Consider the following 24,196-nt stretch of genomic DNA (forward strand, 5'->3'; position numbering starts at 1 on the left):
GGAAGGGCGCCCTGCCCCACCACTCGCTCCTTTCAGCCCCGCTACGGCGGTCCCCGGCCCGCCGCAGCGAAGCCCGTTTGCGCAGCACTCAGACCGCTCCACAGGAAAGGGTCAGTGGTAATAGGACGGGCAGAAATACGCTGTGGGGTGGGCTGCGGGACCCGGGCGCCCGCGGGCTCTGGGTTCGGCCCTCTGAGGAACCCGGCCCGCAGCTGTGAGGGCGCGGCCTCCAGCCTCTGGCGCGGGGCGGGAAGCGCGGAGAAGGTGCTTGAGGAACGGCCTGGGGTCTCCTGTGAGCTTTTGTACCAAGCCTTTTCTCAGCAGGACAGGCTTTATTAATTAGAGGACTTAACGAGAGAAAAAGAAAGATACTTGTATCACTTGGGAATGCTGCAAAAGCCACATGGATTGTACTGTATGAATTACTGCAGCTGAAAGACATCCGTTTGGGCAAGGGCATTGTGTAGAACAGCACACGAACTACAAAATATACATTTGATTGTATGCAAGCTCGTGCATGGGGATGAGCATGTCATCAGTGAGAATTGTTATTATTGACTTAACTATGCAGCCATACCATTTATCTTCTACTTGCTTTTCACCTTTCCCAGCCTGTCAAACACACCCTCCCACAAATGCAAACACTGATTTTTCCATGGGGCTCAACAGTTCCTTTCTCCCTCTCTGATGAGCCTCTCCCTGAGCTCGGGATTAGGGTTACTCACCACTGGGTGAATACATGAGAAGTACACTACGAGTACCTTAAGGTTTTCTAAAGAGTCAACAGCTTTGCATAGCTAATACTGTAGTTGTTTTCTCTGAATGATAATATTCTCCTGTAGGAATTATATCTCGAAATACTTATTTGAATTTTTCAACTGCAGGTTCAAGTTGTAAACACAAAAAGATTCTACTTAATGCGTATAGATCAATATCATGTGTGGTTGGGTTGTCCTTGTACACGCACTTTACTGGAATGCTTGAAGGTGTAGTCCACTCTTTCAATTTAGGGACATTTACCATTTACTTTAACAAACGGCAGCAACTGTATCAGAAATAGCACCAGGAAATAAGATTCATCAAATGTTACGAAATGCATCTATTTCACTGTTGCCTGAAAAAAAACCCCAAACCCTAGCACATGTTGGAAGCTGTATATTTTATAGCAGGGACATTTCATTTTTAGGTACAAAAATGTTCTAGTACAAAGGATATATAAGATGCAGTCAATGGTTACAGAGAAATTTGCTAGTTTGTTACATACCAATTAGTAACCTCGAAAACTGTAATGCCGCTTTCTTCACACTCTACATATTTAAATGCCTTCTTAGTTTTGTTAGTAGACATGATGCTTCCATGTTTGTATTTATGCACATTATTAAAATTAAACATACAAGAAAAAATAGAATAATGTGTCAATGAATTGATAATTCTTACCATTAATCAACAATATAGGATGATGTTCAGCCTCTAGGTTTTAACAGCACCTTTCGGAGGTGCTGTTAAATTAGTTTTAGTTGCACAGTTCTATAGTTCTATAACAACTATATTTTTTCAAAATTTATATTCTGTGCCCTTATTCTAGTGGTCATGGATTAAAAAAACCAGAGTTGTCCTTCATTTTTGACGAAGAGCTACAATGTCTTAAGGATAAAGGATACTATAGATTGTGCATCTAAACAATAAATGTCAGTGGTATCTCAGTAATCCTTGTAATTATTAATTTTAGAGTGAAATTTTTCTCTAGGGACACCTCAAAGGAAAACATCAGCTATGTAACAGTGAATGAAGACTGAATAAACATGTTTGTACTAATAATTACTAATGATTAAGTGAGTGCAAAGAGACCTTGAGCTGCTGGCCTACTAACACAAATTTACGTAAATAGGGTGGATTGAGACACATTTTTCTGTGCCATAAATCATGAAAAAGCAGGCTATAAAGAAAGGATTTTTTTCAGGTTTTTTATTCACAAAGGTATTAGTAAATGGTAATGTATAAATTTGCCAAGTTGAGGTTAAAACATACATTATACTGAATAGCCAAGTTATATAACAGTACCATTATTGTAAGACTACGCAGTGTCTTATATATGTTACATTATATACTTATGTAACTCTACAAGACCATGTATATCACCTCGGAATATTTTAAAACATGGAACAAGGCAAAGAATAACAATTTCATTGTGTGACTACAGGAGAACAAAGCCTTTAAAACATTTTTGTGAAACAGAACTGTGTCTAAATTATGTTTCTCAATTTAAAAACCTTAGGTTTTCCATTCAGCTCTAGGATGTGTCTACGTGCATTTCTTCCTGGAGGAGACCCGAGGTATTTACCATGGATGTCCCAAAATATATCCATGAAAAACAATGAATATTAAATTTTCAGCACCATAAAGTATCTCAATTAAATCTCATGTAGAATTACGGAGTTATTGACCAATCTGAATATACTCAATGTTTCTTTTGTCAGTACCAATGTTTTTTTGGTTTGATTCTGGTAAAATGAAAACCTGACACTGGCAAATACATAGACAGTATCCAAGGCATTTATAATTAAGGAATTTTACCAGTTTTTAGTATAAAAATCAATTTGATAAATGTGTAGATGATTCTAATACTCAGGACTTTAGTTAAGATACTTTTACTTGCTCATAATAGTACCTACAATGAACTAGGTACTGTACAAATATAGAAGATATGAGGCCTTACTCAGAGACCTTCGTGTAAAGCTAGGAAAACTATACAATTACACAATTCCAATGAAGAGAATTACATATAAATTCATATTTTTAAAATATTCCCTGAACTCCATTGTGAATTTTAGCCATTTCTGTACATCAGGCCCTATTATCTATGCTAAGGAGGCAGCAGTCACCTGTCTGTAAGCTGAGCTACATGTTCTGATAGTTCTTTTTGTTTATAATAAACCTGTATTTCCTTAGACTGCACAAGAGTGGAATATGCTAACAATATTACAAATCATAAGTAGTCATAACAATAAAAGTGACACTTTCTTAAGGGGGCTTTCACTTGATAATAAATATGACAGCATACAAGTTTCTGGTTTTTTTCTTTTAAGCGTGATCACCGAGGCTGACCCCAAGGCTGCTAATGTGGGGTAAGCCAAGAGCCACACAAAACGATTCTTCTCTGAGAATATGTGGTGAGTGTGGCACCATGAACAGGTCCACTTACTAGCTCATCTTCCACTGATTCTTTAACCCATTGCCAAAATAAATATAACAAATCAAATTTCAAGTGACCTATAACAAAATTAAAGACATTTTAAATTAAAATCTTGTCCCTAATCCAAAATATACAACAGTTACCACGTGAAACACAATGAGAAACCTTAACAACACGTAAAGGACACTTAGAAAAAATTAACTTCCAAAAATAGTCTTATGAAGTCTTAAACACTTAGAGCTCCTGACGGTGAAACTTAAAAGTTAGACTTCAAATGGTGTCATATGTATATATGTAGTAGAGCAGCTCATAGAGTAGACTAACACAGTTAAATTACTTACTTACAACTATATTCAGTGCAATTCAAATTGAGATTGAGTCATGTAGAATACATCTGAGAACTTGCATAAAAATTCCCCTCTCTGGTAATGCAGTGTTTTTGAGTATGTGGACTAAGATTATATGGAATAGGATAGATTCACTTGAAAACTGAAACCTACTCCAATCTCTGAAGATTTCTGTCTGCTTGTACACAGTGGGGTAACAATAAAGGGTATTGCTAACTGGTTGCTGATCAGTGCTTGCCCTATAACTTCTAGGACTGTGTTTTTTAATAAGACATACATTATATGTAGATGCTTTCTGAAATACACTGCAAAAGGATCGTAAATTATTTTGGCAATTGTGTTTGTTGTATCTTTTTACATTACAGATGAAAAGGCAGAAGGCATATCTGGCAGAGTGGCATTGTGCTTTAATCTGCTTTCGAACAGATATTTTCTGTTTCTTCTCAGTGTGATCACTTTTGTTTTCTTCAGTCAGGGCTAATGTTTCTGATCCAAATCTGCTACTTAATCTTACATGAAAGGTACATTTTTTACCATCTTTCTAATGAAGAGACAGTCCTTATTGCTGAGCTGGCCACTGCTAATAAATCCATCCAATTTATGATTCAAAAAGTTCAGAACTGTTTAATTGGTCTTCTTCATACAGCAAAATATTTTCCATGAGCTTCTTTTTTTGATCATTTATCTTTATTTTCCAAGACGTCTCTCTGGCTAATGCTGAAAAACAAAAAAGCCCAAATATTGAGAAAAAAATCCATCTATTGTCAAAGGAATAGATGATAATTTTAAATTAAAAAAACCAACCAAAACTGTCTTAGCAAAAAAATCTGATAGAAGACCAGAAAATATTTTGTAGATTTATTGGTAAAATCGTAACCAAGGAGAAAAGATTTACTGAAATGTGTTTAGAAGTAGGAAGAAGGACATAAGCAATTCTGGAGAAGAGAGTCATTTGTCCCTACTATTATAATACTATTTGAATTTATAATTATTTATACGATTTATACAAATTTATAGGATTATAATACTTTTACGAAGACTTCGGTTATCATAACAGGTGCATGGGCAGTTTTGCCAAAACAGCTTGAAGATCACATGCTTTTGAATGTTCTGCGTGCACCTTTCACATTTATCTAGATTTACCTTGTGAAGAACATGAAGAGTCAAGGTCTGCATTTTTTTGTTGAAAGGTGCTCTGTGCTGAAGATGCTGTTTCCAAGACGTCATCACTTTTGGTGCATGCCGCATTTCTTTCCTGGAGTCCATTTGCAGGTTTTTCCTGCTTGATCCTGTAATCAGCGGCTGCCATATTTTCTGAATTGTTACAGCTTTTGCTAGATAGCTCATCTGTAGATCTTTCTGAAGGATTCCATGTAAAACTACTTGATTCATCTGATTCACAAGGGACCCTTGACATTTGTCCGCAGTAAATGTCAGGTGACACAACTCCTGTTAAAGGTGTGCATAGATTGGCACTTGTCAGGATCACTGGCTGTGTGCTGTCCTCTTTATTCCCCCCTGCAGAAGGCACATCCATGCTGAGACTAGCTGTCTCATCATCAGTTTCTTCTGGAGTGTTCATGGAGAATCCAGAAGTGCTGCCTCCACAGATGTAATGCTCTCTTAATTTATTTTCAGCTATTTCCATAATTTCAAGCACCTGTTTTTAACAACAAGATCTGTGAATGCAGAATAATTCCTGTACCGCTGCTTAAACATATTCTCCTATGTCAACACTCTCAAAAATAAGTAAGGCATGCATGTTGTAGCTTTAGACCTTGCTGTCAAGAAGACTAAAATCTTGGTCATGTATTTAAAATATTACCTCTGCTATGTTAGAATTCTTCTTTCTCAGACAAAGGCAGATGGCTGAGGCAAAATCAATAGCAACCTCTTCCAGCAAGTGTCCTGCTTTCCTGTCTAGGTATTTACAGCATATTTCCTTGGCAGCTACCTTTTCAAAATTTTTTACTTTGGAGTATGAGCTTTCTTTCGCTATTTGAATTTCATCAGCAATCGTATCTTTCTGTTCAAAGGAAAGAGATACATTAGTGAAGGAAAAATTAACACAAACATTTATTTCTATCTGAATCACTGCGAAAATGAGTCTTGCCATGTATTTGTTATTATTGCTCCTTAATGGCTGGTTTATAGACCTAAAAGCTTTAAGAATCTACATTCATGCAACTGGCAGAAATGTTTGTTTTCACAGGAGAGAAAAGGCCAAAGGTTTTCTCTGCATGTGTCTAACCTCAAATTCATAAAGCAGACCCAGGTCTTCTAGGCTTATGCCCATTTATGGGAAGAAAAATAATCAACACTGTATATAGCAGCATTCTTGCACAGGACTTTTCAAACATTTGTTAAAGAAATCAGAAACCTAGGATCCTTTATTTTCTGAACCCATTTGAACATTGCTGAATTGCTTGGAATTAGTAAGAATACTATCGTTTTCCCCTCAAAGGCTTCAACAAGATGGCAAATCAGAAGGAACACGTCCCACAGAAGGATTACAGGTGGAGTCTGTTTTCACGAAGATGGTGTTAATGGCATTCAGTGTGCCTGGCCAGTTGTGGTTGCTTGTGAAAGTAGTTTGTGTAGTTCTAATCACAGCTTGGGCAAATTGGCCAGTATATAAATTCCAGACACTAGTGCAGTACATAAATGCCTGATAAACATGATGATGACCCTACCCAGGTTTCCCCATTCAGTTTGGCTCATAACACCTCTTTCTGGCACATAAAAAACATGCAGCAGCATTTCAGCACAAAGCCTTGTCTCTTAAATAACCATGTATTTAAACACCAATTATTCTGGAGTATCTCCTAATATAATTGGGCCAGCACTCATGAGTGTGGTATGTGAAATGGGAATATATATTCTGCTTCTATCTAAAGGCAGGTAGGCTATTGCTGTTAATGGAACCAGGATAGGGCTTCTAAACATCCCTTCTTCAGGATGTGTACAGCAGACTGCAAATAACAAACTGTATTTATATAAAATGAAAATTAATTTTATGACAGCAACCCCATTCACTTGTGTTGGTATTCATTATTCCTGCTTTTTCTTACCAGATAAATAGGGTGTCTTCCTTCATCCAGTGCCTTAATCCCTGTCAGTATCTCTGCTAAGACCTAGAAAATATATTTGAAAGATAAAACAATTTGTTCAGAATTAATTCTGTTTTTTAAAATGAGTTTTGTAACTAAAGAAATATTGAACTGCCAGGGCATTTTGGAATTATATTTTTACTTCAGATGGCTTAACAATGCCAGATCTGGGCAATCTTTACGACACTTTTGATCTACCTCCAGAGCCAAGTCCAGATTTTATAGTTAGGTACAACAAATATTGTTGAAACAAAGGATTAGAAAAAAGTAATTCTAAATCTAGATAAGAAATCACGCTGAGCAGAGTAACTTCCTATTTAAATGGAAACACCTGGAGACAGGTTACATCATAGACTATCAATTATTTTAGTTGAAATTCCAAATTAACAAGTGATGTTTGTAGCAGTTCATGTGGCAAATCTGCAAGAATTCTGAGAACCTAACTGCAGTCTTTCTGCTACTCTCTTTTTTTTTTAAATGATGAGCAGTAATAATTTTTTTGCAACAAGAAACAATTTTGTTTCTGTTGTCCAAAAAGATTCACCTCACTTTGCCACAAACCGAAGTATATTTGGAGTGTGAACATAATTAAAAACAAGATTTCAAGACATTATATAGCGACTATGATATGCTGGCAGAACAACTATATGAGGCACATGCTCTTATATCCAATTTCCTGTCTAGAAGCACCAAAGAATGCAACAGAACATGGAAAAAAGGCAACATACCACACCACAGCCAAATATATCAACTTTTACTGTTAACTGCCCATGTCTGATAAAATCTTCTGGCAAATAAGTAAGAGAAGCTTGTAGGACTTTGGTTTTCATCATAGCATATTCGGATTTTTTATCAACAGAATACAATCGCAGACCTGAATGTCCAAGCTTTGGTGTAAAGTTTTCATCCAACAAGACATTTGAGCTGTGATAAAGACGGACAAGTAACAATGTTGGTCAAGTAATTACTTTAACTTGAGGTAAAGAATTACATTTTTACACTTTTAAAGTTAAGCGCTGAAAGTTTCCAGCATTTGGCCTACTGTGTATGAATGAAATGATAAAGAATGGTAGAAAGGGAGACGGGGAAGAACAAGCACTCCAAAAATTACTTCAAAAGAATATACTTCCATCATTTAGAAAAGAGAGACAGATTAAACATAAAACAGTAAACACCCTACAGAACAAGAGATAGCAGACAGATACTTCAAATGGATTTCAAAACTGCATAAGCTTTCAGCCATTATTGTTAAAGAAATCCTGGAATTAACAGGTGACCAAGGAAGTGCTGATATGCCAAACCCCTTACCTTTTGATATTCCCATGAAGAATTCCAAAATTATGTAAATACTCTACTGCTCGGATGAGTCCTATAGAAATGCTAATTCGCATCTCCCAGGTCAGTGGAGCAGAATCATCCTGCAAGGAAGCGAGGAAAAAAATGGTATTTTATAGAATAAAAAACTGCAAGACGTTAGTAGTTTTGAAAACCAAAGACTTAGTTTTAGTCCCAATCAAAACTCCTGCTGACCTAAATCAAAAGTTTGGTCCAAGGCAGAAACTGATGATTTCTAGGCCAAGGAAGGAACCTATTCTTATATATTGTGCTGCACATTTTGCCTGCCATAGGACACAGTGAGATAATGATACAGCAAGGATCATGCCTGTCCAAAGCATCAAGTACTGGGCATTATTGAGGCATAGCACTGGTTTTGATGGATTGCTTTTCTGATGTTTCTCTGCCCTATGATCTCCTCTGCAAATGCTCTTTCAGTAGGTGTGAACATCTCAAACTGTTCCCTCTTAAGCCCTTGTAAAACTCCATAGCACATTATGCCAATGAATATGATGATGGATTCCACAGAAACATATTCCCAAATCCAGTGAAATATTACAATATGAATAGACACCTTTTGCAGATTCCTTATTACTTTAAAAATCTAAAGGCTGCACAGCAGAAACTTCCTGTTGACCTGATCTGCTTTGCAGTAGAAAAACTGGAAAAGAGCTGCAGCCTTTCTTCCTTGACTTGCAGTCAAGATATCTGGGCACTTTTTTTTTTTTGGCTGTTTCTCAGAATTCGAAGAGATATAATTCCTTTTCATACAGTAATAGGACAGGACACAGATAGATATAGACCACAATCACAGATAGATAACAGACCCAGATTATTTGCTTACTTGACACTGAAGTTTGTTTTGTAGTGATCCATTAGGCAGGTATGGATATATCAGACAGTGCAATCCAGTTTCTACTGAGAAACCCAGGAGTTGCAAAATGTTGACATGACAACACCTGCAGGCACAGATCAACAATGATTTGCAAATGAAGTAAGAGCAACACAGAAAAATACATTCCTGAGCTGGAATAAATTACTAAATTCAAGGCAGCTGGGAATTGTGTTCTGCAGCTGGAAGCGCAGAATGGCCCTGAGCAGGACCGCAGAAGGCTAACGTAGCAGCAAAGAGGGAGATCATTATAGCACAGCTGCAGCCCCGTTCTGAGCAAGTAGGAGGGATACAAAACTCCAGAAGGCACCGCTTCCTCACCATCTCAAGGACTGGCAGGGTGCCTGCGTTTGCTCAGCAGGGACCTGCAGCATCACCGGGAGGCATACTGTTTCCCCAGGGCTCCTGCAAAGGCAGTGCTTAACCCCACTGTCCCCAGAACAGCACAGTGCCTGGGAGACATACACATCAGTCTTGAACTAAACACATGGGTGACAGGCCACATGCAGGATACGCACAGACTGCATTTGAAAGCCAACCACTTACCGAAAGCAAATCTGTACTTCTGTGTGAAAGAATCTCTGGGTGGTATTTGGGCTTGTGCATTCCATCTGAAAAATGAAAACATGCAATAGAATATCAATAGTAATTATTAAGATGTTGCATTTATACAGATCTTTTGGTCTCTAGACGACAAGCTACTTTAGAAAATACACAAGTATCACTAATGGCAATTTTGTGTCAAAGGCAACAATTAACTGAAAATTAGAACAAAAAACAGTGTAAAGACACCTCTGATCCAATAATCAATGCAGGTAGCTACATTGCAGGTTACTCCCATGGACAGAGTTAATAAAACTACTCACATGAGTAAAGTATCTCTCGTGTGTGTTTGCTGAATCTAGGTTTACTTACTTTACATAATTTACTTTTTACCTCTCCTCTTGTGTAGCTGTTCTGGTTCCTTGCCCACACAATATTAAACAACAACCACTAATGTTCAAGAGATACTAGTAGCATACCTCCTTCAAAGAAAAAGAAAAGGTGGAGTACTTGCCTCTTTCAGTCTTTTGATGACATACACCATGTTGTTCCTCTGACCTTTGTAGACATCCGCAAAAGTACCTTCACAAATTCTACTCTTGTCACTGAAACCATCTGTGGCATTAGTAACTTCCCTCTGGGTCCACAAAAGACTTCCGCTGGGGAGATCAGTCATTGTCTCCTGCTGAGGAGTAGAAGAGCTGCAAGGCTACACATTTGTAGAATAAACAAGTTTATCTCATGAAAATTCATATGCTTTTTCCTTCTTTCAGGTGTCATATTTTCTTTTCCATGATTTAAGCAATCACTGCAGTTGTTGAAAGAAACTCTGAAAGGTACTGTGCAATCACTCATTAGGGTTTCCCTTTGTAATACCTGTCTTGATGTGTTTTGCTGATGTAAAAATTTTGCATAGTAGAAGAGACTTGAAAACAGTTACCACTTTGCATTTCCACCTTTCCCAGAAAACAGATTTAGTTTTGTTTAAAAGTTTATAGATTTATTTGAAGTTATGTTAGTTTAAGTTACAAAAATATTAATCTTTATGGCTGGGGCATATATTAAGAAACAATTGGATCAGAAAGTAGGGTCCCTCATAACGTATTTATGTTCTGGTAGGAACTTCATATCTACTTCTGAAGCATCTGGTGTCGGTTGCACAATAATTTGTTGCTTTCAGTGTGGCAAGTCCTAATACCAATTGTTATTACAGTTCCACTGTAGCCTAATCATGCAGCTTTCACAACCTTAATGTGCTCCAGACTTGAGAAAACAAAACATTAACTCCCTCTCAAGAAACTCTGAAACTACTGCATTCTTTGTAGCACTCTTCTCTTCTGGCTGGTACTCTTGAACCGTGTTATTTTGGAAGAGTTTAAAGTCTTAAAACACAATCTTCTTTAAAAAAACTTGAACAAAATAAACCAAAGAAAACAGGCCAAGACAGAACCATGATGGGACCAGTGTGCGCACGTGGATCTGGGAAACACTCTGAGAACCCACAGGACAGATCTAGCTAGACTATCTTAAAGACAAGAGAGCTATAGGGAGGAAGGAATGGGAGACTGTGTGCTGAAATCATTAGCAACATGAGAAAAACTTTTCACAGTGAGATGGTTAAGCACTGAAACAGAGGCCCAGAGAGGTGATGGAACCTCCATCCTTGGAGATTTTCAATCGTCAGCTACATAAGGCTCTGGGCAACCTGACTTAAATTTGATACTAGCCCAGTTTTGAGCAGAAACCACATTTTAAGTATAAAACTAAACTAAAAGAAGTATGCCATTCTGACTAGTCAGTGGTATATATTGCACTGTCCTATGATCACACCAGAAATGTTAAGTCTTCTGTAAAATCTATACTGGAAATTCCTTCAAAATTAATTGCTATTTGTGGGCATGTTATCCGTGCTGAGCTATGCAGTATGCAATATTGTTAATTTTTTCCCTCACTGGTCCTTCACTGGCAAAAAAAGTGATGTAAACCATAAGTAATCTAACTGAAGCATTAGTATTATATTCAGTCCAAACAAATTGTAATCAAGCCTCACTTTTTCACTAGATCTATATTTTATACAAGTAGAGGGATAAACTTTAATTGAAAAAACAGAGAATGTCGTAAAGAATTTTCGTTGTTATAATCAATGAGCACTAAAGGGATTTACCTTCACACTTGATGAGACAGGAGGATTTGACTGTAAGGATTTCAAAAGTTCTCTTGGGGGAGGTGGTGGTGAAGGGAGTGAATACAAGGCTCCTTCAGAAACAGCACCTGAAATTGAAATAACAGCATTGCAAATACACCTTATTTTTATAATACCGCAGACTGTGACTAATTACAAAGGTCTGGGGTATTTTGTTGAATTTCCTAACCAGGGATAATCTGTGACAAGCTGTCAAAATGTGAAATACTGTGTGAAGACAGGGAGCTATTTTCCTGGTTCCTCTTTGGAAGATGACTACACACATCTCTAGTCCTGGCTGGGGGACACAGAGCTCCCCATGTCTATACTGTTGGTCAGATGCTCTCCTCAGTATGTCCTGTGGCTCTGTTCGCTCGCTTTCGCGGGCAGAGGGGCCTGCTGACCCATGCACCGCTCTCTTCTGGCCTAGATTTATTTGCATGGAGAGAGGGACATAGGGCAGGAAATGTATGCACTGATCTAGTCTTAGTATGGAGCCAGGATGGGAGCAGGGTGTTCACAGGGACCTGGGAAACGTCTTGAGATCCCACAGGATAGATATAGCCAGCATCTCTCAAGGCCAAGAGAGCTATAGGAAGGAGGAACAGGAAGCCATGTGCCAAAGTTAGGAATAAACAGCTCAGGAGACAACAGTGCTAGGAAAAAGGCAAATATTCAAATGTGACCATTTTGAAGAGCAATATATTAACGATACTATACTAAATATACTAAAGCAAATGGGAAGCAGTCTTGTCTGTTTGGTCATTTCAATACTAGAGCAAATTCAGAATCTATTACTTTACTTACTACCTGCTGGTGATACTCCCAGATGTGAAGAGTCTGGTGATGGCAACAGACTTATCTCATTTTCTCTCTCTCTATTTTTGTTTTCTGTGGGAGTTAAAGATATGTTCTCCTGTTTAGGTGGGTCTACAAGCTCTTCTTTTTCAGAGTTGGTAATATTAGAGGCTGATATCCCTTGAAAAGAGAACAAAGGAAAGATGAAGGTCACCACGGAAAACAGAGTCTGACTCTAATCAGTTATCAGGAAATAATCCTAGTCAGGAAAACAGACTGTAAATTAACATGAACATTAAAATGAACATTCAAGCAATTTATTGTTAAATTGCTGGAATACTATTGGTATTTAAATTCAGACCATATTAATGACATTAACTACTACTGAAAATTAGTAAGTAGTGATAGCTTCAAACAAATACCAGTGATGACTATGCAAAAGATATATAGTCTCTTACAATAAGAAATTAGCAATAATAGTATATTTATTTTGTCATTTTCTATATAGCATCCTTCAGCCAATGATTGCAAATCACAAATATCTCCCAGCCTAAAGAAGGCATCTAGTTCTTTGTTAATTGTCATGGGACTGAGAGGAAGTTTGACAGAATTGTACTGGTTTTAGTCAGTTAAATATTTTAGGACTATTTTCAATTGTGTGGTTTTAGTGTCATGACCATGCTCGTTTCCAGAAAACACTTTCCTATACAGAACTATTTGCAATAAAGAATCATACTTTTACTTATGAACAGAAAGAAACAAACTGGAGACAATCTAGGCAAAACATAAAAATGGTCAAAGGTCAAGACTTGCTGATATATAAGGAAAAATTAAAGGCCAAATTATTGATTCACTACAGCTCTAAAAGATCCTATGTTGTATACAGCTTGGCAAAGTCTCAGAATCAGGCCTGAAAAAGCAACTTGAAGTCTGGTTAAAAAAAGTAAGAAGATGCTTTCAGCATACAGGGACTTGAAAAGTATGTATATCTTGGAGGGAATTATTAAAATTAGATTAGGCTACAGTTAGAATGGGAAAAAAATAAAGTAAAAAAATGCAAGATACTGTGATATACAAGGCTGTCAAAGTCTCCTGAAGAAGCAGCTGAATTCTTATCCATGAATACATTTAAAACTGAGGTGGAAAAGGATCTTGGAAATGCCCAGTGTGCACTGGGGGTGATATAAGGACTTTCTACTGCCTGATAACAAAATTTTCCTGGTTGTAGTTCTAAACTTTTGTTTCTACCTGGCATCTTTTATCAGCAATACATTTAGCATTTTCTTAAAAATAAAAATTAACGTTTTATTTTTATATAAAAGAAAATAAGCACAAGTATTAATACAAGGGGTTTTTGTCACGCTGTTTTATCAGCTTTGTATCTTAAGTATGGTGACCTTGAAATCAAAAGCCGCAGGCCTCTGCATTTCAAATCAGATAATAGCTTTGTGTTCTTTTTTTGTACAAACAAAACATTGGGAGTATCTGAAGCAAGCAGGAAGCAGTATGTTTCATTTATAATCTGTTCTCCTTATAATAAACCAAGATTCAGTAGAACTGTTTAATAGAAGACAAGCTATGACAGTTTCAGTGTACTAAGGTTTGAAGAGTAGGAGTATATGAAAAGCAATAATGGCAGAAATGGGCATGCTTATGTCAGGCAAGTTTTTTCCTTTGACCTCTGTTTGGGGTTTGTATCTGCTTTCTGCAGTGTCACCTATGAATGCAGGTTTGAATGAAACTAGGTCTTAAAATTAAAACTCAGAAAAATCAGGTATGCTTCTTTATTACTGTGTCACAATGCTACGAAATCCCAAATTTTACAGGTTGTTGAAATTAGCTATTGAACAGTCTGCAAGCCTCTAGTCAAAACTGACAGTCCCTGCATTCTGTGGTTGTTGGCTTTCCCCTCCTGTACTTTAACCTAGAAGTCTCTAAAATTAGAATAACTTCCCTCTTTCAACCTATTTTTCAGGTTTTTTCATGAATTTTGCAACTTCCTGCACATCAGAGAAACAGGTCACCACTGAAGATAAAGAACTACAAGAGCTATAAGAAAAAAATTATTACGGACATTTGGAGGTGGGACTAGAGTAGTGCAAGAAATTGTTAAAGGGAGGTAGAACTCTCCTGGGAGTAATCTGCCAGCAAAACATCTGCCTGCGTGTTGTGTGTGATTCCTTTAAGTCAGAATGAATAGAATTATGGTGATGTAAGGACCACTTAGTTTTCTAAAGTGCCCAATAGAACAAGCAATGTATTCTCCATATCTGCCCAAGAGGAATCACCTGAGTAAGCATATTCAGATATAGATTAAAAAGCAGAAATAGAGGGTAAAGACTTCAAATATTTGTCTAAACCTAAAAAGATCCTGCTAGAAATCACTTCTGCTTATGACTGAGCACAGTGGAATGCCCGTATTGGGTTAATTCCAAAAAAAAATTACTTCCACATGGCAGAACAACAAAATAATCCAGACTTTCTGCCACTTAAATTAATATGAAGTTTTGCTATGGACTTCAGTATAAAAGACAACTATAAGAAGTTTTTTAAAAAGATAATTTAATTGTAGTTTTGCAATTTATTGCATTCAAATTGATCTGGGACAAAAATTAATATTGACCATCCAGAAACATAATTAAAAATTGATCACTCCACAGGATTTGTCTCTTCCATCCTCTTTTAAACCTCTTTATCTAGCCTTCATATTGCTTTACAGAATTCAGAGTCAAAACTAAAATAACTTCTAACTCCTTATGAAGCCCTTCATGGAACAGTCCAATATTGTAGTTCACCCATTGTCACAAAAGAAATCAGAGAAACAAAGGTATGTTAGCTCTATTACATCAGTTCAGTGTCTTAATGAGCTGAATTGAGTATGTCTATTTCTTGCCATGATCTCTTAATATTTACTTTCCCTATTTACTATCTAGCACGCAGAAATCATTATTAAGACCCCTGTTTACTTGCATCAGCCAACTACAATTTTTAGAAACCAAGCTTTTCCTTAGAAATCACAACACATACTCCTCCAGCCTGGAGGAAGTTGATTGGGTTTTATTTTTAACAGGGGGAGAACCCTCAGTTTTTGCAGCTTGTGGCAAGTGAAGTCCAAAAAGTCTCAGAAATGTTTTTGAGAAAGCTCAAAAAAAAAAAAAAAGGTAAATCACAGAAGCACAAGGGAAAGCAGGTAATCCCTTCTTGTACCAGAGGCTGAATTCAGGTGCGTATTGCACAAGCTACAGTGATACTGACATACCACTTAAAAGCAAACCAGTCAGACAAACAGAAGGATGATGAATGTTTCTGTGCAGTGATGATCATTATTTTTGTCTGTGCTGTATCTTTATTTTTCATGGTGATGTTGCTGGAAGCTGCTCTTGGATTGGCAGCCTGATTCTTTGCATTTTACATAATCAGAGAGACAAATCTTACTTGGTTCTTGTGTAAGCAATCTTGTCAGGGGCTTTAAAATGCTGCCTTTCAGGATTTGACCCAGTGCCATATTCTGGTCTTTGCACACAGGACCAGGCCTAATGATCAGAGATCCTCTGCACTGCCTCTGGGTTTCCAGGGGGTCGTTTTACTGAAGGTGCTATACATCAGACTGAATCCAACAATGTTGTGGTTTGCAAGCAATAGCGCTCTGAAATTACATACATGAAGCTTCTCTTGAGTGGAGTGATTCACCACTGCAATGTGCTGAAATCTCATGGTCTTGTTTTAAAGGCCTGTAAGGGAAGAGAAAACCCTCTACCTTGGGGTAAAAGCAGCAGCATCTCAGTTGTTTGTTATAACAATTTTTCTAAGCTCTTTGAACTCAGCTTTTGCAAAAATGGCAAAATTAACCCACATGGGAAAGAAAAGGCATCATACCTAACTGAACAAAACCAGCCTTTTCCATGACAGATAAAAATTATGTTGAAAATTGTTGCTGCTATTATGTAGTGGTAAAAACATTCAGTAATCTTTCATTTTCAGTTTTTATGTTTCTCGGAAGGAGAAAGTAGGGTTTTTTTAATTAAATAACAATGTATAAAATGGGATTACAGAAATGTCAATGGACTCTGTACAGGAATACACTGAAATAAGACAGCCGTAAACAAAGTTGGGCCCCAGAACATGCTCTGACAGGGAAAGAAGGAAAGGACTGTAACTAATTAGACTTTAAGGTGTGGTAGGTTATACTGTGTTATATAAGAGCACCCAGAAACTCTCTTTATGGACTAGGAATCAACTGTGTTAAATACTGCACAGGCACAGGGCAAAAGTATCATCACATCATGGAAGTCACCCTCTACTCCAGAGTATCCATAAACATTATCAGGGAGCCAGGCTTATTGCATTGATGATATCTAGATCAGATTTATTCAATGTACAGATTAAAAAAAAAAAAAAAAAAATCAAGAATTTGTTCTCAATCTTGTCCACTCAGACTGGACCCTCAAAGTCACAGTCACTGTGACTAAATCAACAATTGGATTACTGATACACAAGTTAAAAGAGATCCAAGTTCACTTTCCTGTAGCTTGCTTTGCTTTGCTGAGGAATGAGGAGTAAGAATTGTTACAGTCTCCTAAGCTGAATGCTGGGACTGAATTCAGTCAGAAAGTGGATCTGCTGAATCAAAAGGCTGCATATGGGCGATGCTAAAATCAGTTATATTAACTGAGCAACGCTCTTGTTAGGGTCTGTGGTTATTGTGTTTGATGTACTAAGACAGAATTTGCTTGAAGGTTGCTTGTGCTGTAGTACTTCATATACCTTTTTAAAAAAAGAAAATAGACATTTAGAATACCATTGTTAAAGATTTTTTTCTGCCATACCAAAATGAAGGTTAAAAGCCATGCTAATGCCAGGAAAGTACAGAAAAACAGCAGTGCTACACAAAGAAATGCTGTGGCAAGAAACGTGTGATGCTCTATTGGACTTTCCATGAGAAATGCCTCTAGCTGCTGTGCAGCGAATGCCAGCTGCACCTCTGACTGCTGGCAGCCCTGCCCTGTGGAGGCAGGCTGCTGTTTCGCAACAGCCGCTCAGGGTGTGACTCAAAACCACCCATGTTGCTGACAAGTTTCCCTGTCACAGAGTGAGAAGCAGATGGTGCTCCTGCACATTTTCCACCGGTGGAAGTGTATGCCCTCATAAGCTTTAAGCGTTTCCCATATGCACCTGGGTAGTACTTCTCTAAGCATTTTTGGCCACATAACAAAAATCTGTAATTTTTCTTTCTAGTAATTCTCTATGGAGAACTGGCAAAATTCATACAAACATCTGATTTCCAGAAAGTGTGAAAAGGGGAATGTGGTCTGCTCCCAACTTTTTGGGGCAGCTCAATACAGAAAGACAGTATGTTGTCCAGGGTTCAACAGGTTTTGTGGTAGAACTGGATTAAGGTACAATTTGGCTTACAAAAGTGAATAGCTGCAATTTTGGACAGCTGCAATTTAAACATAATTTTCAATGGAGAAAAATGGAAAGCAAAATTATATTTTAAAGTGTTGTGATTTCTATAAGGCAATTGTTTGCCTTCAGTAGGCACACTGAGTTCAAACTCTAATCATCCTGCCTCAAAAAGATAAATCTGAAATAGAGCGAACTGGAGATAGGTGAGAAGAATTACATGCAAAGAGTTAGAAAATACTACAGTTGTTTAATGTATGGAGGGATCGAGGAGAACATAGGATAGGAATAGAGAAAATATGAAGTGGGATAAAGAAATAGTAATGTAGGTAGTCGATAAACCATTTTTCTTTTTCACAACCTTTTTCTTATCGTGCAGGAAAGCAGGCTGCATAAGCAAAACTGATTACATGTTTTCTACTCTGAGTTTGTTGACAATTAGAGTATAATGACAAAATTTCATGGAGAAACAAGAACGTATGAAAAATTAAAACATTTGTAATTAAGCTCTGTTTTGAAACCCTGTCTGATGCATGAAAGTACCACCCCTGGTTCAGAGCACAGCCAATCTCTCTTTGGCACCTCTCAAAGCATCTAAGATGGCCATGACAAAGGCGGGATGATGAACTAGAGGGACCAGTGATTCCTCCTCTATGTCACCTCTTCCTTTCCCACCACAAATTTTATTTGAGAGAGTAGAAAATCAAAATCAGTGGAGAAATTTTAGAATTTGAGCATGAGACTTCCAGCAAAAAGTTTCTTCAGCTAGCAAGACAGATTTACTGGATTGGGTCTAGGTGCTCTGAGGAGAAGCACAGACTCCCCGCAGAGGGAGGGGCAGCTACTCACAGTCCAGAATGACTTGAGCCGCTCGGTAGAGCTGCAGTCCTTGCAGCAGGTCCAGCAGCTGCTGCACTGTCGCCAGCCTCACTCCCCACCACCACATGAGCTCTCTTGTTATGCTGATCCCCGTCTTCTCCATGCACTTGATTTTCCGTAGCTCTGTTTGATCAGTTATCACGTAGGAGGCTAGTGGGAGACAACAGATATTTCTGTTTAAAAATTAGAAGAAACAAGCAAGTGCAAGCAGAGAAAGCTAAGGTGTGAGATACACTTTGCTTTTTCATTTGCACACTTTTAAAAGGAAGGATCACAATAAATTAGCTATGTGGACATGAAGAAAATTCAGCTCCTAAAGTAAGATATTCCTTTTATTCCTTTGACTATTCTGGAAAAAAATGTTGTTATGTCAGAGACCCAAAAAGACCCAGTCACACTTTTCAGCATATTTTCCCCATAATCTTCCTTCACCTTAATACTTTGTACCAAAATAAGTTCAGATTAAATTCCTGGTGCGACGTTCCCAAAACAGGTACCAGAAGTCAGTGGTGAGACTGCACTCCTGTCTACATTACTAAATACCAATATTATGGTAAGCCAAATAGTAACTGAATCATCTGGGTGTTATTTACAGTCAGATAAAACTATTGGTGTTATTTACAGTCAGATAAAACTATTGGTGAAATGCAGCTATTTTTAGGAGCAGGAGATACCGTGCTAAAGCTGACCCTATATAATTTGTCTTGATTCCTAAATGTGCACAGTATGCTGGTTACCCCCTCTGTACTCTTTCAGCTCGCTTATATGTAATCCACCTCCCCTTATTTAGCTCCTGCTAAATCCAATGCACCTGGCCACAGCATAAGTGTTAGAGTTACAGTGCCACGGGCTAGAGGGGAGTGAGGTAGCAAGAACAGTAAAACAACAAACGTGCCGAAGAATGCCCTGTATTTGGGATGGGGTTATGTCACAGCTTCCCCATCCACCGGTGCCTGCCTGAGGGCAGCAAGAGGCTTTGCCTGCCCTGGGGAGCCCTCTGCCCGCTTCGGTCTGTGGGACAGGAGGTGGCAGCCCCAGCTCCTTAGGGCAGAGGGCCCGGGGAGCCAAGCCAGGATGAACTGTGCTGAAACAGAAGTCTGTGAACACGGTTACCTTGTCACTCCATCCTGGGATTTTGTGTAAATTCAGCTGTGCTCATTTGTGGTCTCTGGGGACTGGTGGAGATACCCACCGACGGTGCCTGTCTGACTCAGCCCCTCTCAGCTGACCTACACCTGATGTGCTTCTTGCTTAACCTGAAGGAGAGAGGCTTGGGGGCCGGGGGGCGTGTGTGTGGGAGCAAAGATTCCCGAGTTCACACCTCAGCTGGCTTTAGAAGGACATTAGACATACACTTTTATGTATATCTGAAGATAGCGGAGATGAATCCCACCCTAGGTCAGCAAGTTATATTGGGTAAGAGTTTATTCAGCAGAGTTAGTGAAGTCTTGAATTAAATTAAATCATGTTAAATAAAGGAAGGTAGACCAACTAAGAAAAGATTCGGGTTAGAATTGTTTGGACTGGGATACAGAAAAAAAACCCAAAAACTTAGGGACTACATTTTCTATACTTATTAACCGGACATGGCCAGGACCGAGAAAAATAGGGGCAGTAAGTATGAGGGAATATACATTAACTGAAGGAAGAAAGAAAAAAAATAGAACATCTAAGCACATGTGAGGGATGTTGTGGAAACAGGAAAGCAGTGAGAAGTAGCAGAACATAAAGTGCGAACAGAGAGGGGAGTGCGAAAGATAGTGGAGAGCGAGGAGAGGGAGCCTGGCTGCCTGGGAGAAGCCAAGGGAACACAGAAGTCTGGAATTCCACCTATTAATCAGGGGTTTCGCTTGATCCTGAAAACAGTTTGTTGCACAGGAATTCCCTGTCTACAGGATGTGCTCTTCTGAGCGCTGGGGAACAGCTCGGCCAGAGGCCCTGCGTGGGGACGGCTGGGTACCTTGCCCAAACCTTGCGCCCTTTGACCACGCGTCCTAAACGCGCCGCTACCCCATGTGCCCCCATCGCCACCCCATCGGCTCAGGGAGCGCCAGCCCTACTGCCAGCCCACCTGCCCCGCCGCCCCCCTCTCACCAAATCGCATCCAGTCGTAGTCACTCAGGCAGTCCATCTTCTGGCAGAAATCCTCCAGCACCCAGGCAGGCATGCTGTGAATGTACAGAGCCGGGGAGGAGCCCCCTTTCAGGGCTAGGGGCTGCTGCTGCAGGGTCATTGCTTCGCAGTCCCTCTCCAGAGAGCCCTTTGTCCCCACTGTGGCCATCAGCAGCGGCTACGCATGGTGCACCCCTACGGCAGGGACTACGGCTACAGGCAGCGACACTCGGCAGGCTCTGCTTCCTCTGCGTGCTGTGGAGGGTTTATTTTCTCCCAAAGCTTCCTCTTCTCAAAGGGGCCGGCCTTGGCAGCCTGTCCCCACCCCGGCCCGACTTGCTCTTTGCTGGGGGAAGAGCCAAGTCCCACAGGCAAGCGTTTCTTGGCAGGGTCAGACCGCACTCCACTGCTTCCTGCTCTGGCTGACGTCAGGCCCGGGCCCCAAATGCAAATCAGATTTTCCTTTCCATGAGTAGTTATTGCTCCAGCCTGGTTGCCAAATTACAAGTTTCGTGTGATGGAGGTGGAAGATGCTTTCCTGCATGTTACATACAGCTGGTATTGCCAACAGGCTGTGCAACAGCTGCTCAGACAAAGTGAGATGTGTCTAGGGCAGGAGCAGTGCCCAGCAGAGCCGGCTTGCCTGCTCAGCCCAGACGTTTTGGCCATGTCTCCAGGGCAGTCAGCTAGTGGTTTGTTCACCCATATGGGTATGTGTGTGCTTAAGTGTAGAGTCCCCTAAAAGGTACACCAACCATGCTCCCCACCATGTTGAGTGCTGTGCAACTGGGGATCGAGGAAGTTTCAAAGATCTCACATGATCTAAGAAAGAAATGCGTACCAACAGAGAGGGCAGTAAAAAGCACCGCCAGCAGTGATCCCTGAGATCACTGAGCAGTGATCCTTCTGCCCCTCTGACTGTTGCCAGGATTTTGCAATCATTGCAGCATATAGGATTTCACTTATTATATGTAGTACAGTAGCAGATGCAGGGCGTGAGAAAACATCGGAAGTGGTCATATGGCCAGGTCTTGCTAGTCAAGGATTAGGTTTAAAATATGTTCTTAAAGTCAACAATTTTTCTAAATTTTTAGGTTTTCCCTTTTCTTGTATTTAACCTGCTTTTGATACAAATTTATAATTAATTAATTTGCCAGTGTACATGCTACAAATACTTCTGGCAGAATGATCTACTTGGAGAGCCTTATAGCTGTACCTCTGCCGTCACGGGACAGTTTGCAATACATAATTGTAACCCATTCCTCTTTCTGTTCTTTTTGTTCATATTTAGCCCTAGGTCTTTTGTATTAATTGCAAACAGTACTGTGTTTTGAGAGCTTTTAATGTACTATTTCTTTATAATCTGCATATATTTTACAGTACAGCTAACTCTTGTTTTCAGTATCAAACTTTCAAACTTTGGCAGTTTTCTATACTTCTTGCCTCAGAAATCATGAACGTTTCAAGTACCATTAAAGTAACAATGAATTTCTTACCCCCACTGTGGCAAGGAAAAGCTGAAAAATGTGATATTAATGTAGCTACAAGGTCAAAAGACAGGAAAAAACCTAAACAAAAATATCCAAAGTGTATTATTATTTAAAATATCACAATTCAAAGATTGCCTTGGGACCTAAATGTTTTAGCAGTAGTACTATTTCAACAAGAGTAGTTAAAATTATGGGTTTTTTTCCCCTCCTTTTCCATGCTTACTGTCCCTTTAACACAGATCTAAATTCTCTGTCATGGGAAGATGATCAGAGCATCTCTGAAAGTCATGTAAGACGAGACTGAAATTTGTGTTGCAAAGAATTGGAGAAAAGCAGGAAGAAAGGATACCTCTTTCCTTTGGGTACTGGAAAAATTCCGTGAAACCTTTTGGACTATTTACCTCATGGGAAAACAAGGGGGAAGAATGCATCTAACTGTGTGTATGGCTTCCGTTTCACACTAAATATTATATGTAATAAAGGTTTTAAAAGGGAACTGAAATTTACTTTTTCAAATGGAGACTAGAATGATCCTATATATTCCCGTTCTTTAGCCTTCACTTTCAAATAATGAGGTATTAGGCAGGACTCTGTACTGTTGTGTGCTCTCCTTGAGCCCTTCGACAGTAAACAAGTGTCAGAATAATTGGTTATTTCTCTGGTGTTTTTCACCTTCAGCTGTGACCCACCACTTCCTGCAGCAGTGCGTTCCCACCGCACGCATGCAGCAGTTGTGTCGAGTGGGAACTTTCAGTCTGGTCCTGACCTCCCTCACTCAACTTACTGCTGCTCCTGTGACTGTCAAATGAGACGGTGATATGACTCCAACTGAAAACTACCCAAATTTTTAATGTAGTTGTCACAAGTAACCTTCACTCATTACTAATCTAGCTGAGTAACTAGTAGGAGGCTCCATTTTCCAATGTTCATGTCTTAGAGCCAGCTGGGGTTTTCTCTAGTCTTTTTTAATTCTGACCCAAAGGAGCACTCCAGAACATAAGAAATATACTTTCTTGCATATGTTGAGCATTGCTCTGGAACTTTACCTATCTATAACATCTGGTTTTATTGCTTATTATTTTAAACATATTTTATCAATAGGAGTCCTTTAATGACCAAAAATTTCTAGTATAGCATTTATGCACCTGATTTAACAATTCTAATTGAACGGGCTTTTATTACAATTACTTTGAATAAATACTCAAGCCATGGGTTTGGCTGAAGAATGAAAACCAAATGATATCAGAAATATTATGAGCTATTGTATTCCAATGACAAACAATATGTAATCAAATTGGTTTTATGCTAGAATGCCTCTAACTAAAAAAGCCTCTAACTAAAAAACCTAAGATACACAGCTGGGCTGATGTTATTATTATGCTAGTCCATGGTAGGGTCTTGTGAGCATTTGATAATTTGACTCTTACGACTAGTCCAGCTAAATGAACGTGTTATTTAACATGATCACAATCACTGCCATGTTGGTTAAAAAGACATGACAGAACCAGCAAGACCTGTAACAGTGTGGCAAACTGTGGCAAGAGAATCAAATATAACATGACTCAGTGGTCTGTAAAAACAAAACCTTGTCAGCTATTTGTGAGAGATGTTTTAAAGTGTCTCATCTCAGAGAGGAAGTTGCTAAGTTTTTAAACCTGATGTATGGGGGAAAAAAGGTATTTCATGATCTGTCAACAGGAAAATCAACACTTAGATGGTATGTGACAGCTAAAATTAGCTAAGTAGTTACAGAACTTGTATCACAAGAAAATGCATCCACACTGCAAGAAAACAGCTGTGGGAGGAATAGGGGAGGCAGCCGCATGAAGGGGGTTCTGCATTGGACTTTGCATTTGTGTTCAGTCCCTTCCTCTCCCAGTCTTCTTGTGTAGTTTTGGGAAACTCAATTTCA

At 39.0% G+C, this 24,196-nt stretch overlaps 1 protein-coding gene and 1 long non-coding RNA gene across 4 annotated transcripts; one reads left to right on the forward strand and one right to left on the reverse strand.

Moving 5' to 3' along the window:
- LOC140657882 (uncharacterized) lies at positions 1 to 18,303 on the forward strand. Its single transcript, XR_012044524.1, has 4 exons — positions 1 to 110; positions 7,510 to 7,629; positions 10,194 to 10,256; positions 14,376 to 18,303. It is a non-coding gene; the product is annotated as an uncharacterized lncRNA (long non-coding RNA).
- Positions 1,945 to 24,196, reverse strand: IRAK2 (interleukin 1 receptor associated kinase 2). 3 transcript variants are annotated; one of them, XM_072875559.1, is made up of 13 exons: positions 20,777 to 24,196; positions 18,653 to 18,832; positions 12,410 to 12,580; positions 11,585 to 11,691; positions 9,935 to 10,105; positions 9,424 to 9,488; positions 8,830 to 8,944; positions 7,959 to 8,068; positions 7,379 to 7,574; positions 6,612 to 6,674; positions 5,366 to 5,566; positions 4,684 to 5,200; positions 1,945 to 4,257 (listed from the first exon to the last, which is right to left on the reverse strand). In XM_072875559.1, the coding sequence occupies exons 1-13, from the start codon at positions 20,961 to 20,963 to the stop codon at positions 4,139 to 4,141; spliced, it is 2,202 nt and encodes a 733-aa protein (XP_072731660.1). In that variant the 5' UTR covers positions 20,964 to 24,196; the 3' UTR covers positions 1,945 to 4,138. The 3 variants fall into 3 exon arrangements, with proteins under 3 accessions (XP_072731660.1, XP_072731659.1, XP_072731658.1); XM_072875558.1 differs by having other exon boundaries at positions 9,935 to 10,129; positions 12,413 to 12,580; positions 20,777 to 22,106; XM_072875557.1 differs by having other exon boundaries at positions 9,935 to 10,129; positions 20,777 to 22,097.

The sequence above is a fragment of the Ciconia boyciana genome, chromosome 11, assembly GCF_034638445.1.
Source record: "Ciconia boyciana chromosome 11, ASM3463844v1, whole genome shotgun sequence".
In the NCBI taxonomy this organism is placed as follows: domain Eukaryota; kingdom Metazoa; phylum Chordata; class Aves; order Ciconiiformes; family Ciconiidae; genus Ciconia; species Ciconia boyciana.

Bases quoted from the DNA above. Each gene is read 5' to 3' on its own strand.
- IRAK2 (XM_072875557.1), bottom strand. From the start codon at position 20,963: ATGGCCACAGTGGGGACAAAGGGCTCTCTGGAGAGGGACTGCGAAGCA. The intron at 5,567-6,611 runs GTAAGAAAAAGC...TCCTTTGAACAG, and splicing joins GAAGACACCCTATTTATCTG to AAAGATACGATTGCTGATGA. The intron at 5,201-5,365 runs GTAATATTTTAA...TGTTAAAAACAG, and splicing joins AGAATTCTAACATAGCAGAG to GTGCTTGAAATTATGGAAAT.